The sequence below is a fragment of the Porites lutea genome, chromosome 1 (genome assembly GCF_958299795.1).
Source record: "Porites lutea chromosome 1, jaPorLute2.1, whole genome shotgun sequence".
NCBI classification, from domain to species: domain Eukaryota; kingdom Metazoa; phylum Cnidaria; class Anthozoa; order Scleractinia; family Poritidae; genus Porites; species Porites lutea.
This window is the reverse complement of record NC_133201.1, coordinates 3522793-3538893: the sequence shown is the minus strand read 5'-3', so window position 1 is coordinate 3538893 and position 16101 is coordinate 3522793. Positions and strand designations below refer to the sequence as shown.

Below are 16101 nucleotides of genomic sequence, written 5' to 3'. Positions count from 1 at the left end.
TCTGTCCTTTCGAAGAATGTTTATATATTAAGACGGGGAAGTGGTTTCATTCATTTTATTTGATAAGCTTGTGCAAAGGGTCGAAGACTTAAAACGATATGGGTACAACATTGGAACGAAGAGAATTAGGAACACTTCAAAGAACTGAATGCATGAAGAAAGGGGATTGGCGGAGAATCACTATTTCATAATCGGCGACGCCTATTTCCCTTTCGTAAACGGTCTTTGGGCATTTTTAATGGTTGATACCATCATTAGTAACCAAGCCTTTAGTCATAATAGATGTAGTATATTCCAAGTTAAAAAAAAGAAAAAATACAAATGCAAGTTTTCGACAAGAGAATAATGTTAGAAAGAACGACGTTGGAGCCCACGTTAAAATTTCGTTAAAATTTACGAAAAGTGCCAGGGTCACCTGTTATTGATGTAACAGTTAAGAAACTTTTGTTAGTGTATTTACTAAAATTTTTCGGAACTTTGGCGGGTCGGTAGGATATGAAGTGTCCTGGTTCGAGCTCTGGTTTGATTCTAGGTTGGATTTTCTTTCTTTTTCATAGAAACACTCTCAATAACAGGTCAAAAAATGGCAGCAACCGTTTACGAAAGGGAGAACTGCAACGGCGACGGCACACGAGAAAGGCAGAAAAGCAGTAGGCTTATACAAGGTTCTTGGTTTATATTAGGGAGCTTAAGCAACAGCGTTTTTGAGCGACGGACGTAAACCGGAAGTGGACTTTTTGCATCATTGGGGAGCGGTTTGGTTGAAACTCTTGGGTAAATCGTCTTTAAAAGAGAAAAGAAACTCAGCAATAAAAGTTTGTTAGCGTCGAGGCATATAAAAAGGGAGAAGCCTCACTTCCGGTTGACGTGCGTCGCTCAAAAACGTCTTTGCTTAAGGTCCCTAATAGCAAAACAACAACTTTGCACGCGCATAACGCCTACAACTTGACAGCCAGTGCCTAATTTCACGTTTTGTCGAGAACCGGAACAGAAGACAACAACTTTCTTTTTCTTTTCATGAACAAAAGTCCTTAAGAATCAACGAGATAGGATAAGCATTATTTAAGTGACGTTTTTGTAGCCGTCGCCGCCGTCGGATCTTAAGCTTCCTATTAACAGTATGGCGGGAGATATTAGACCGGTCCTCCCTTTAAATAGACTAAGTTCTTTAATTATAATACAAAAAACATTTATTCAAGCAAAGCGCTCATCAAAGTGATCTTTATTCTTTGTCTTCTCTTTTAGAAAGGTATCTGTAACATAGTGCACTTTCTCGTTCATACCTTAAATATTTAATATAGTGTTTAATAAATACATTTCACTTAAGGACGAGCTACAGAAGTTGAGGTCAGCCGTTGTTTACCAAGGCCGCGATCCGAACCACTGAAAATTTGGCTAATCTTACATTAAAAATACTGTCAGGAAGGTTTAAACATCAGACTATAGAAACCTTCAGATATCCATGCAGTTGTAAACACACCTTAAAGTAACTTTGTCACAGATCTCTAGTCTAAAGAGATGGTCGAACACGACAGACGGGTTTATCGACCACTAGATTAAGGGGGTCGCGCTCTTCTCGCGTTCTGCGCTTACCAATTATCGAAAAGACAAAGAAAACAACGCTTACGTACAGGCCAATTTTCACGTGAAATGATTACCTTAAGCCATAGTGCAAAATAGACTTTAAACAGTAAACACTAGGCTCAGTTGCTGAGTGGAATATTTAAAGTCGTTGAGGTGTGACATAAGCGCACTCTTTTCATTGCGTAGTTCATAAAATGGCCTGACTCAGATGGCTTTGAGTTTCTTGACAAAACATCTTCTAAACGTGGTTAAAACAACACTAAAACGGCCGTAAATCGAATTCGTTGTACGGAGTATGTACACTTTCAAATTACTTTTTTTGGCCGTAAAAAGTTTCGTTGTTTCATATTTTATCTTGCTTTGAATTATTTTAATTACATTTATCACGATATTTAAGTCCCATACCTGAGCTGAAAGACTTCAATACTACTCACAAAACAGTTTCTTAATAGCTTTTTGAGTTAAAGTCTTACTAAGCGGAGTCTTATAAAAATATCTTTAAAGTTTCATTTAAAGTTGTACAAGTTCTTTAAAAACACTTTAGATGTGTCACTTGTGTCAGTTATTGTTTATTGTTTATATAACAGTTCCAATTACGGTCAAACCTCACTTCTCATTACTTCTCAAATATAGTCAGTTCACTTGGTCCAGAGCATAACGAGCTTCATACATATCTTACCTCAAAAAGAACTACCGTAAAATTCCGAAAATAAGCCCCTCCAAATATAAGCTCCCCAAACCGGTAACGCAAAAATCCCTCCGTTAAATCGCCCCTCCAAATATAAGCCCCCCGGTTGTTGTACTTGGAAAATTACCCTCAAATACAAAGTAAAACGGTAAATTTTCTTCCAACTATAAGGCTAGCCCAATCGATTTTGAAACGCAAATTTCCCTCCGTAGATAAGCCCCTCCAAAAATAAGCCCCTCTAAAAGAGCCTTTGAAAAATATAAGCCCCGGGCTTATTTTCGGAATTTTACGGTATTTTCTCAAACAACTTGCACTACAGTATCTTAACGGATGCGTATAAAACTTCATTGACAGCGTGTTCATTGAAGCTGAGTGTTGCTAAGTTACCAGTTACAATTCAGTGTGCGCCGAATCAGTTGCCATGGCATCCAGTTTAGATGAAGGCATAGTTTGTTTCATGATTTCTTTATCCTCATACCACTCCTTCTCGTAATAAATTCCTGCAGCACAAAAAATACAATTTTACAAGTTGTATACAGGACTCGAGCAACGTTACTTATTATTATTTTCAACGACAGCTCAGAGGTACATTAACCAAGGCCGCCAACTTGAAAGCAATTGAAAACCAAGGGAGGAGGGGCGGGGGAAAAAGGAAACCTCCACCCCCCTCCTCTATTTTGGCACGTCAACCTCTCCCTTGGAATCATTGTTAAACTCTTCGCAACTCTCTCAGTTTCAACTTACTAACTGTGATCATTCGCACTGCAAAATACGTCAAATACGCCTGCTGTGAAGGCTAGAGCACCGTTAACAAACAGGAGAATGCCCGTCTACGGGATTTGTCAGCAAAGTTCTTAAGTAAACCTGGGGGCAGCGTGGAAGATTTATATAGCAATTGCAAATGGGTCTGTCTAGTATGGTTTATACAGGCGATATTTCGCGTTATTTTTGCTGCGATGTCATGAAGATTTTACGGCGACTAAGTGCACGATATCCTAGTCTGTCTACAGCAGGGGTAAATTCAGAAAATTCGGAAAGGGGTGATCTGGACGCTTGTCAGCTAAAAAGGTACCTTTTATTTTACTGAGGAATCTTTCAAAATAGAAAATATCACAGCACAGCCCCATAGGCAGTGCTTATTCGCCATGGTACACAATTCCTTTCTGTCGCGCATTGTTCCTTTAACTAACGACACCGCAGTGAACTGCATTCTAGCAAGCCTGTAGCCGAAGTAAGACGCACTTCTTTTTTATTGTCACGCACGCCTCCCGAATAAGTGCCCGCCGCCCCTGTGCCATAATATCAAACAACCGCCCATCTCGAATCAGCACCCTCCTCCCCTACTGTCTCCCTAACTATTTTGAATAATAGGGATACAAGACGAATGCGACGATCTGTATACCATTGACGAGAATGATATCGAGGATAATGAGATACTCCATATTTTATACACATGCCATACCGATACATCTCTGTGTAAAACCAACCAGTGTTTTCGATAAACAACCCCGGTTTTAGTCGAAATATGAAAAAACGCCCGGGCGCTAATTCAAAGAAATAAGGTGGTTCACTGACCTGACTTGTCATCATCTTTCTTCTTCAAGTACAGCTTCAAGACATTATCAAGTTGTTCCTTTAGTTCGTCTTCTGTTACAAACCCAGGATTTTTTGGGTGGAGCATGTTAAAAAGTTCCCTAGCAACCTTAGCCGAGCCACCAAAATCCTGCAAATAAACGGTAATATAATACTGTATTTCAGAAATTGGTTTAAACGTTCACTGTACTCTTTGGGTGAATTTATTGGTAGCACGTTTTCAGAACAAAAATGGATCAAAAACCCTACCCGTGGGGTAGCAAACACCTATATAGCTTATTTAGAAAAATACCCTGCCTGCCACCGAGTCTCGACTCGTTCGTAATAGAGAGCTTAGATTCTAAGACGAGTACGACAACGAGCACGAGATTTTCTCAATCCTAAGTAGCGCTCGCGCAAGAACAAGCGTCATTTTGGCGGGAAAACGTGGTAGCCGTCGTCATTCTACTACGAGTTTTAGGGAGAACGTCGAAGTGGCGGAAACAAGTTATCAAATGTTAGAAGTTAATCATTTTGCGATTTGGAGAGGGTGTAACCTCCTTTACTAAAGGTAATAGTGCTAACTTTTCTCGGGAAAAATGGTAAAATGAAGGTTTCCGGGAGTCTATGTTTTGAGAATACGCGAAAAAACTTTAAGTCAAATCTCGTACTTGTGGTCGTTCTCGTCCTAGAATCTAAAGATCTCTATTAAGATAGCAACGACGACGGTGACGGCAACGCGAACAGAAAAAAAGGAAAGGTTTTAGATTAGCAAAAAAACAACTTTGCACCGCGCATCACGCTTTTTGGAGCATTTCTTTGCCAAAGCTGCACGAGTACTACGTGAAAGTACCTCATTTTACGTTTTGTGGAGGACCCCTTGAACACAAGACAACCACTTTCAACCACAAGGCACGAAAGATTGCATGGATCAATGGAGCGCGCGTACTGTCCCTAGATGGAAGACGTCCTGTCTATTTGGTCGATATACAGACAACTCGCCCCCCACCCTACCTGACAATTAATTCCAGACTATCAGCTCACGATCTTTAGACAACTAGCCTCGATTAGCCTGCGTAGCCGGCGCCGGGTATCTTTTATACAGGCCGCGCATGCGGAACGCCCCTGGCCAGATTCGATTAGCCCTAACACTTATATCTGGCCACTGCAGGCATGAAATTACTCTTACTTCGTAATGCTTAATCAAGTTTTCCAGAGTAAGCTTTCCACTTCCATCCTTCATCGCTCTCTTAAAGACTGACCTGGATGGTTTTGTTAAGAGAAAAAGAACTTCATAAACATCACAGCCCATTAGCTCAAAGAGTAGTAAGCGCTAAGCAAGAAATTTCAGTAAATTTTAGTATTTTACAAAGCTGCTTAATAGAATTTTTGTTAATAAGTTCTTGATTTTTCTAACATTCAATTCTGTATGTAACAGTGAACATTAGAGAGTTTAAGCTTCACATATACGGCAAACGTCAGATTCAAGTTGAGAATTTCTCAAAATAGAAAATGAGCAGATAAAAACAGCTCAAGACAATACTTATGGATAAAAAATTGCGTGAAACTAATAATTAAGGTGTAGAAATAATAAACAGTAACCGACAAGTACAGGGGAAACTTGGTCATGTGGTACAAATTCGAGTTTGCCGTTTGACGTAATCGTGATGCTTAACCTCTCTTTTGTCAAATGATGATGCAGCTAGAAGTATTGCGAGTTTCCCCTGGATGGGTGGCTAGTCCATCACAAGGATATCCCTAATAGTATGTCCCCACTACCCATGCATTTGTACAGCGAGCTGGAAGAGGAAAGTTTGAGCAATGGCATCAATTTAGGATTCTGGGAAACTTCCCACCTACCCCTCCCCTAAGCTAACGTTAACACTTACTCACTTAAGGCAAAATGATGGCTGGCTTAGGGGAGGGGTAGGTCGGCAGTTTACCAGAACTTTGATCCGAGCAACATTTCTTGTCTAAGGAAACAAGTTACTTGACGGCTAAGCCTTGAACCTGTACCTACAGACCCAAAGTCAGAAAGAAGAATGGAAGAAGAATGAATATTGAACCATAAAATTGTAGCTCTTACCTTACAGAATCAATTTCAAACAAGGCAAACTCATATTCCTCAGTGTTAGCTGGATCACCATCAACCTCATTTGCTATTTGTTTGAGCTGTTCAAGCGTCATTCCTTGAATGTCTTCTTTAGATGCATAACCTTTGTTGTCCACATCAATTATTTTAAGCACCTTTAAAATATCAAAGAATAAACACTGTCAAATATAAACATTTTCAAGACATTTTTCAAGGATCAAGACTTTATGTGAACTCTGTAACAACTTACATTTTCTGCCATGATTCTCCTTGCATCTTCATGTTCTTCCATAACTTCAGTCTACAAAAGATGACATAAACTCTGAACACCAAACACCACAATAAAATGCCATTTAGGCCATGTCCACACGTATCCAAAAATTTTTCAAACCAGAGATTTGCTCCAACCGTTTTCAAAAATATACGTGTCACACCTAGGATATTCGAATCGTTTTCGCCCGTCCATATGGAAATGCTAAACAATGGAAATAAGATAGTACCCCTCACAGAGCATGGGTAATATTATAGTAGTAAAATTTAATGATGTACGGTGTCATTGTTTTCGAAAACTTCTGTTTTTGTCCATCTACACAAGCCTGCGTTTTCAAAAATCTTCACTTTGGAGAGCATTTTTGAAAAGATATGTTTTCGGTGACTGTTTTTACCGAACAGGTTAGGCCAGACTGGAGAAAAAAATTCCCCTCTTCAAACAAAAACGGATACGTGTAGATAGGGCCTTTTAAACTTCAACAACAATCTCAATAACTAATTGTGTACTTTGATAAACAGCACTAAGCGAATATCCACTGACATTTATGCTGGAAAGAACATCTTAAAATTAGGAAAATTATGTGAAAAGCAAGTGAGGATATTGTCCCACAAAGTTGTAGGATTTTACAGATGTTTGTATAATGAGGGAAACAAACTTGCCTCCACTATATAAATATATGTAAAATTCAGTGACTTAACAAAGCTATATCTTTACTAGTTTCCACCAAATTATTGTCAGAATTGACAACTTTACTGATTTTAACCATTTAAGCCCAATATCCAGGGAAATACAGATTCTCCAGACTGACCCCCATATATTTCCTTAATGAATTGGTTGAGAGAATTTGTTTGTATATCAAAGCTTTTCCCATCAGGTGATTTTTTAATTAATCCTCACAACATTTTCCCTTGATTGTGTATTGATTTTGTTGGGAGAAAATTGACTTTGGTCACTCTCGGGACTTATAAGGGTTAAGGCATTCTTTCCAGCTGTGTTGACAGACTTTTGCTAGGTGGTCCCAGTCAAAAAAACATGGAAGAGTATACTTAATTAGAGTCACTAAACATACATTTGTACAGTTCTAGTATCATTATTTGTTATCATCTTACCTCAGTAAGCATCTTAAAAATGAGATCAACATCCATACGTTTATCATCAGCATATTCCATCAAAGAGAGATACTCCTCTCTAAAGCAAAAGATCAGTAAAGTTAATTTATCATGTCATTAATCCTTACAGGTTTCACAAAAAAACTTGCGAATCAACTTTATTCAGTCATGGTAATATTAAAAATCTTTACTACACTGTACTATTAGCCTGTGAGCAAGCTCTTCAGGGCACTCTGGTGGCAGGGTGGGAAAAGGAAGGAGAGCGTGCAACTATGCCTCTGGAATTTGAATTCCACCTCCAATTCCTCCGTGGCTCCCTATAGACAAAGCTGTCAGATTTCTGCCAATCAGCGCAAAGCGCAAATGAGGGCGAATGAAAACAAACATTGAAAAAAAACATGTAAAAAAAACATGTAAGCACGCACAAAGGGTAATGACATCATTACTAATGTCATCTTCGCCAATCAGCATTTCGCATTGACTTTTTCAATGCAGATTTTCAAATTCCAGAGACATAGTTGCAAGCTCTCCTTTCTCTTCCTGCCCTGACGCTAGCTTAGGCAAACCAAAATCCCGTCGGCTACTACTGTCAAATATCCGTAAATCACAGAGACTAAATTTTTGCACAAAAACTATCATCACTATCAATTTGCTGATACATTTATCATTGGTTTCTTTAAGGAGCAACTATTCTCTCATGAAGGAGCGCTAGGTGACAAAACAAACAAAAGCTACATGGAAGAGACGAGTTGAGGTGCCATACCTCAATTCAAATGGATCAGTATTGCCCATCGTCTGTGGACCATGCCCAGGATACGTCCAGACCATGTTGACATCTGACAAAGGAGTATAATCCAGCCTGGCACCTTCACATCCTGCTGGATCAAACTCTGTCAGCCGTGAGAACAGAACAGACACTGCCATGTTCTTAGAGCCATAAGATCGCACTTGATGCCAGTAACCTGTAAACAGACACAACAACAATATTTTCTTTGATTTTGGAAATCAATATTTTGGACTTGGCCTAACTTTATTTTCCTTTGCTTTAATGTCCTGTACATTGTAGCACCAGGAAAAAGCCAAAATTGAACCACAACTGATCCCAGGGTGTGTATCAAGATGGTTTAAAAGAACATGATTTTTGCAGCAGATCCAGATATTAGGAGGAGCCAGAGAGTGTCACATAAGATGTAGGGGGGATTGAAAGAACTTGGCATGTACCTTAAAATACCCAGAACAGTGACAAGGAGCTAATAACGATACAATATATGCAAAGTTGGGAAGGTACAAAGTAGGAGTTTCCGTCTCTATAAAAATCTGGCTTAAAACCAACTAATGCTGGTCCAGTAGAGGTTGGTCCAGAGTGAATTTTTAATTAATAAAAATTATGTAGAAAGTATTGAAGTGTACCTAGGCTTTGTATTATGCTTAATAGTACTGGCAAAAGATAGAGGGTCAGACAGTATGAATACAAACACTTCCACGACATGGTTTGAAAGTCTCTTCACCCCCTCTCATTCATCTGTGTAGCAAGAGTTTCTGCGCAAGTTTTACAATAAAGTGGGGATGAGAGCAAAAAGGAGGAATGAAGGTAGCGGAGGGGGAGGGGAGAGAAGGAAACACTTGCCCAAACTATGGGGGTCAGTCTGGAGAATCTGTATTTGCCTGGATTTTGGGCTTAAAGGGTTACAAAACAGTAAAGTTGTGTCTCTGTTAGAAAAACATTAAAAATGCTGGTCTGGTCAGCACAAAACTGATCGATTTCTAGCGAAATAACCACAAAATCCGCCGTTTTTTTACCGATTGCTTTCCGGCCAAGTTTGCCCTGAAAATTCCCGTGATATTGGCCGTTTTTTAGCAATTTTGTCCCTAAAAACCCTGCGAAATTTGTCTTTTTTTTCCGCGACCTATCAGAAGCCCTGTTTAAATTAAAATGAAATATTGGAGATCGAGCAGTGGAGACTACTTTATTGGGAATGACAACGTACAGATCTGACCGAAAAATGGGACTGTTTGTTGGAGATACATTTTCAAACAAAACTATCAAATAAATAAATGAATAAATACTACCACTTACTGTAAGGCAAATAAAGGCAGTCTCCAGGAGTCATGTTTGCATGTTGCCACCTTACATCTTTAAATTTTGGATACTTGATTAGATTCACACTTTCTACATCCAGTGTTGCAAACCCTCCATATCCTCTGTCTCCATCTGCAACGGGTATCTGTAAATTGAAATATTTTAAAATGAATCATATTTTGAACTGCAGATCAAGATATAAAAGTGAACATAATCTTCCCAGTAGGATGAACAACCTCAGCAGTTGAAGAAGAAGCTGAAAAAATTCAGGCTTGACCAGGAATCAAACCCTGACCTTAATTGTGATGACCGGATGCAAAACTCTATCCATTGAGCTAATCAAGCAATCTGGAGAACAGGCCATTGTGAGTTTGTTATATGAATTGAAATATGTGAAAAGAGCGTTGTGTCTGGTTTCTTATCATCACACAAATCACTTGAATTGCACCTGTTCCAGCTGTAACACACCTCACCTTAGGAGTTTTGACAAGGAAATACATTCCATTTGTAGGTTTTACTTGGCAAGTAACTTGAATGTATTCATTCTGAGAACCGTATATGGTTTCTTACAATATGATATTGTTTCTTTCTTTACCCTACCCTCCTGGATTCATGAACCGCTGGTGAGATGCAACCCACTTAAAAATACAGAATACTTTTTCTCTTGCTCCTCTGATAAAAAAAATATAAGCTTATTTACGCATTCAAAAAGAAATAGATTTTCCCATTAAAAACTCTTTTCCACGGTAATAGGACGAGATCAAGGTATAAGCTTACTAAGCACAAAAGATGAGACTTTCAAGTCCAAACAAGTAACTGAAGCTAATTAGCAAATATTTACGTTAAATTTAAAGTCTCCCTTGTTCATAGTTTATACCATATAGATTAAAAGAAAGTTCGCAAACACATACTCACGTTCTCTTCGTTATCTGGATGAATCAAAATCCAATTTTTAGTACCGTTTAACAAGCAGTTAATAGCATTGTCAGCATCTTTGTGTAGCATACTCCGTGTACCACCAGAGCTAAGCCACAAGTTCGCTTCCAAAATCCTCTCGCTAAAACTTCCGCACATTAAAAAGGGCAATACCATGACTTCTGTCGACAGCGGATCAGGAAGTTGGGAAACCGTATAAGAATCTTTCTCTTGATAAGTTTCGAGAAAACTTCGAATCGTGTCTCGCCCGAGCCCTCTTTCGCCGACTGGAACTTCATCTTTTTCTCGCTTAGATTCTAGCTTCACTTCCAGCTCTCCATAATTTTCTTTCAGGTATTCATCTGTCCATAAATGAAGAGCTGGGAAATGTTTTCCTGTCCCTCGAAAAATCACTGGTTTTCGAATGCTCGCATATTGATCCCAAAATTGCTTCGGCGATGGCAAGTCTTCCGCGTCGATTATATCAACATGGCCATCGGAGTCTCTGTGCCTGCCTAGCTCCTCTCCGTGTCCTCGAGGCAGCTCATTGTGGCTTTCAGAAGAAGTCAGACACTGATTTAGCTCAAAGATAAACAACAAGAACAGGTTATAGAACTTCATAACCTCCCGCCGCCTCTGATGTTGTTGTGATCTCCTCGGTTGATGAATCACTGTGGTTGCGAACGAGAGAGATCTGGGGATACTCATAGAAACGAGGCAGTGTTGGAAAATTAGGAAAGGACATTAGACTCGTCATAATTTCTTGCCCCTGGCCCTTTTTCCTTTTTTTTTTTCTTACTTTCATTTCATTTGGTTATTTTTATTTTTGTATGGTCTGATGAAGAATGGTGCCGTCGAGAAGGCGACGATTTCCTATGGCTGACTGCTGTACCTTTTGTGGTTAATCTTATCAAATTTTGTCTTAATTAGTCAGTTGATCAATTACTTTTTTCATATTCTGTACTAATACGACTGATATTTATTTTTTAAATTTACTATTTAATATTTGTAATATTTTTACTCACTTTTGCTATTTATCCTCGGAGATATTAGCAACTTATTGCTATCTTTCAATGCGAGAACAAAAAAAAGCTTACAACTTAGGAGCTACAGGAGCAACAGAAGAAATCACTCTTTTGTATCCCCTAATGATGTTTCGTACACATACTAGACCATACTACGTAAAGTCCATTACCAAAACTATATATCTAGTTAGAGGTACATGACAAAGATGACAGGCGAAATTAATTTCGACATATGTACATTTATATCCTGGCATGTAGTTTAGATCTTGCGATAATAAATGAGTTCATTCAACCGAGGTTAAATGAATAGCAGAGAAAATTGGAATATTCATTTTTTTACCTCTTCGACTTAGCATTGGCTCCGGATGGAAAAATAATAGGTACTATGCATTTTCATTTTAGGTTAAAATGCACTGAAAACTTTTTGGAACTGTGACGGTTTCGTTTATTAGATCAGAAACAGAACAGATTGAAAGAGACTGATTGACTGTCAAAATTGACCTCAAAGATAGCTCTTTTCCGAAGTACTCGCACAAGTACACAAGAGGTTGGGGGTCCGAAGACATGCAGTGCATTAGATCTATCAGTTAATACAGTCTCTGAAGGTTTTTGTCTGAGCTCAAAGGAAAGTTATCAGGAAGCTGACGTTTTTTTTCGTCCTTTGACAAGATGCTCCAGTTTCACGGAAGACCGGAACATTTAAACTCGCCATCACATGGAAGTTCGCTATTGCGTCGAAGGGGAACATTTGCATTGATATTTCACGACTCGGAACAAGAACCCACAACACAACCAGCATGTCGGTATTTTAGGTCCAAAAAGCTGTTGGCCAAAGAAGAAAAGATTCAAATAAATGTCAGCGGGAAAAGGTATCAAATGACTTCTCGACTGCTAAAGAATTTCCCGAACAGTTTACTGGGCAATCCTGCAAAGCGTCAACTGTGTACGGAAAACGGTGAAATGTTCTTTGATAGGAATCGAATAGCATTTGAGAGCGTTTTCAATTTCTACACAACTGGAGGAAAGCTTGTACTGCCTAACGATGGCTTATCCGAGCAACTGGTAGCTGATGAATTGTATTTTTTCGGAGTATATGACTATTTGAGTCAGCACGACAAAAGATACAGTTTGCCGCTTCCAAGAAGATTGCAGACAAAGAAACTCCTTAAACCAAAAGGTGTTTATCGAAAGAGAATTTGGGAAGTGTGTGAAGTACCCGCATCAAGTACCTTTGCGTGCATCCTCAATCTATTTTCGCTGTTTGTAATAATGATTGCAGTTGTTTTAGCATTCGTCAGTTCTTTACCAAACATACGAAGCTCGCAGGATTTTGCAGAGATCACTACATTGAAAAACACAACAAGTCATATGACTTCTAATCAGAACCATACGACGACTACAACATTCAGCAGCTTACATGCCATGGAGTTTATCTTCAAAGCTGAACTATGTTGTATTGCTTGGTTTACGTTAGAGCTTTTAGTACGCTTTATCGTTGCTCCTGAAAAGCGCAAATTCTTTCTCGGAGTTTTAAACATCATAGACATTGTAGCAGTTCTTCCGTTCTACATTTCATTGATCGCTTCAATCAAAAACATGGTCCCTATTTACATCATCAAAGTCTTCCGTCTTTCAAGGATTTTTCAAGTGCTTAAAATCTCACGCCTTAATTCAACAGTGAAAGTTGTTGGCAAAACTGCTAAAGCCTGCGTGTACGATGTCTGGACTATCGTATTTCTAACTTGCATCGGCACGGTTCTCTTCGGAAGTACAGTGTATTACTGTGAGCAGTGGGACGAGGGAACTGTGTTTCACAGCATACCTCACGCATGCTGGTGGGCCGTGGTGACGATAAGCACGCTAGGCTATGGTGATTTGGTGCCTAAAACCTTAGGTAAGTCAAAGAACGAGCTCACCCGTACCCAGATCCCTATGAAAAAAACACGAGGAAAGTGTGGGACAACCGGGGCGCGATCCATTCAACCAAAATTCCAACCGGTCCGACCGGGAAAAGTGGTCCACCTAAAAAGGTGGACCCGTTTTTTCGAAACTTTTCCGGTTGGACCGAAGCGATCCATTGAGTTTTGGACCGAAATTTCCGGAAATTTTGGTTGAATGGATCGCGCCCCCGAAATGTTGGTTCATGCTCAATACCGGCAAAGTAGCCTTGGAATCCCGGGGTGGGGGGTACTCTGGAGGCAAAGTGAAAGGGATGATCGAAAGGTTCTCTTAGGTTCGAAATTTTCCATTTCGAGAATGGGTTTTTTGGTGGGGGGGGGGGGGGGGGGGAGGGACTGATTCCTGCTCTCTTTCGATCATCCCCATCACTTTCAGTCCGGCCTTTAAATCCTTCTTGCTTCTTTCCGAAAAATAATTAAAATTACTTTCAATTAATCAATTTTCTTTTTCCACAGCTGGTAAGATCGTGGCAGGAATATGCTCGGTTTCTGGCGTGGTGCTCATCACGCCTTTACTGCCGATCATTTATAACAAGTATGACATGTTTCAAAAACTGCAAGATAACAAAGCAACAACAAAATACCGGAACAGTGTCAAGCCGAGGAGAAGAAACTCTCTCAGTTCTCACGGTCAACCCAAGAACAAGGTTGTATCCTACGTTTGACTGATGTTGACCGGCATTGTAACGTTACTAACTCACAAAAAATAATAATAATAAAATAAACGAAATGGTGATAGTGATAACTAAAATCTATCCCTAGAATAATTTCCATGCGAGAAATTTATTACCAGCACGCCCCTCGGGCTTTTCTCGCAGAAAATGAAACTGAGGGCACCTCTCCCAATTTCCGAGGGAGAACGCTTGGGGAAGAGACCCGAAGAAAATCGAGCCACGACGAAACCGGACGAACGATCTAAGAACAAACTGAGCGAACACCGAGGGGACTGATGACATTTGATACGTAAAAGGTGTCTTAATTTTCCCGGTGTGAGGCATACAAAAAATGACCACCAGGAGGTTGGTCTTCCCGTACCCCAAGACAGCGACTTACCGCTCATTTACTTAGTGCGGCCAGATGATTAAACAATTTTAAACGAGAACATTAAAGTAAGGTAAAAAACACTTTATTGGTGTTTTCCCTGGCTCAACACCCTGTTGATTATGCATCGTTTTCTCCCTTTTAAAACAATATGCTACAGTGAGTATGAAAGAATTAAACATATTTATACAAAATCACTTTCTAAGCTTGTCTTACAATGAAGCCTGATTCCAAGACTTCGCTCGTCTCCTAAAGCATAACGATTCTTTTTAATTATAGAGCGCTATAATTATATTACGAAACTTTTCAATCCCAATAAGATCTGCGAAATAAATAATTCTAAATAATTTAAATATCTATCTTCTATAAAAATCATCTTGTGAATAACCGTTATTAAGTTTCACTGCTGAAAAATAAATAACCCACTAAAACAATCTTACACGAAATCACCTCGTAAAATAAACAATCCTTTGCAAATAGTAGTCTAGTAAAAAAATAAATAACCAGCTAAATATGTGTTGAGTTTTCATTTCTAAAACTTCTGGAAAAGATACAAAACAATACAATTATTTCTATACACATGAAAGGCGAATCTTTCTTTAAACTTGGGTCAAATTTTAGTAACCAGTTATCCTTTGTGGATTACGTTCCGAAAATATTCGAAAATTGTGCAAATGTATTTCTCATTACCACTTTTGCTAACCAGACATTTTAAATCTTCTGACGGTGGATATTCGCTTAAGAAATGTAACTGCTAAAAATGGCGCAAACTAGTGTACTAGACTTAACAAGTTCTTTCATGTTTCAAGGACAATACCTATTTAACAAGAGGACATTTTTTTAACAAAAAAAAGCGTACATGATAAGGTCAAAGATGTTCCCCTGTTCTTTTGAAGCGTAAGAAGAAACAATCAGGCGATATCGTAGTCAAAATTGGAGGGAAAATACATTTCCCGGCTATCGTGAGCGCTCGTAATGTGGTTTCTAAATTTTCTTCGCCCCCTACGTGCCTGTCTCTACCTCCGTGATTTAAAAATGAACGCTTGAAAATAGCGAAACCGGAAAATTTAAACTGGTAATGCTAAGCTTTTGTAATTACAATTTTTTTTTTTTGCTTTGTACTTGCAATTAAGATTCGTTGTACTTTTGCATCCACAACCTGAATACTTTCTTTGTTTTGTATATTTGCCACTCTTTAAGCAAGCGACGGTTCACTAGTGTCAGCTGATACCACGCCATGAACACCTGTCAAATTAGAAAAAAAAGAAAAGGCTTAGGAACTGAGTCAAATTTAGAAGGATTTGTATGGAGCATAGTTAATTGAGTGGAATGGTTATGAAACCCGTCAGACTCCTTTGTTATATGTTTTTGTGGACCTGAAAGTGCACAACGTTCAAAAGAATTCCTATCATTTTGATTGTATGGACCAATAAAAACGTTGCATTAATTTATTCCGTAACAATTTTCCAACAGAAAACAAAGGATTGTGCACTTTCAGGGTGCTTCCAACATAAACTGCAGCACTGTTGTTTTTATCATTGATGTTTGCCGCTTTTCATAACCAGTCTCCTCTAATAACTATGTATGGAGTAATGAGAGCAAAACGGGACAATTTTCTCCACAGTGCTAGTTTTGGGCAAGTAGGCCTTTCAGATGTTGTTCTCCAATAATTTCCATAATTTCACAATTTACATTTTTATGACGTAATCACTTTAGAACTCTGTTACTTGTGTAGTCAGCCAGATGGACGCTTATGAAATCGTAAA

General features: G+C 39.0%; 3 protein-coding genes across 3 annotated transcripts in view; 1 reads left to right on the top strand and 2 right to left on the bottom strand.

The window, feature by feature from the left end:
* Nucleotides 1-2118: 2118 nt before the first annotated feature.
* LOC140942707 (uncharacterized) lies at nucleotides 2119-10980 on the bottom strand. The gene is made up of 9 exons (XM_073391679.1): nucleotides 10312-10980; nucleotides 9394-9541; nucleotides 8080-8278; nucleotides 7317-7395; nucleotides 6187-6237; nucleotides 5931-6091; nucleotides 5034-5106; nucleotides 3848-3995; nucleotides 2119-2772 (listed from the first exon to the last, which is right to left on the bottom strand). Exons 1-9 carry the CDS (start codon nucleotides 10930-10932, stop codon nucleotides 2663-2665), a joined length of 1590 nt encoding a protein of 529 aa, XP_073247780.1. The 5' UTR covers nucleotides 10933-10980; the 3' UTR covers nucleotides 2119-2662.
* Nucleotides 10981-11928: 948 nt separating this feature from the next.
* On the top strand, nucleotides 11929-13989 carry LOC140934139 (potassium voltage-gated channel subfamily A member 1-like). Its single transcript, XM_073383819.1, has 2 exons — nucleotides 11929-13230; nucleotides 13751-13989. The coding sequence occupies exons 1-2, from the start codon at nucleotides 12006-12008 to the stop codon at nucleotides 13957-13959; spliced, it is 1434 nt and encodes a 477-aa protein (XP_073239920.1). The 5' UTR covers nucleotides 11929-12005; the 3' UTR covers nucleotides 13960-13989.
* Nucleotides 13990-14404: 415 nt separating this feature from the next.
* The window catches only part of LOC140942698 (uncharacterized), a 46431-nt gene continuing 44734 nt past the window's right edge, over nucleotides 14405-16101 (bottom strand). Inside the window, exon 50 of the mRNA XM_073391666.1 lies at nucleotides 14405-15580. Within this exon, the coding sequence (XP_073247767.1) occupies nucleotides 15464-15580 (117 nt within the window). The 3' untranslated portion in view covers nucleotides 14405-15463. The remainder of the gene's footprint in view (nucleotides 15581-16101) is intronic.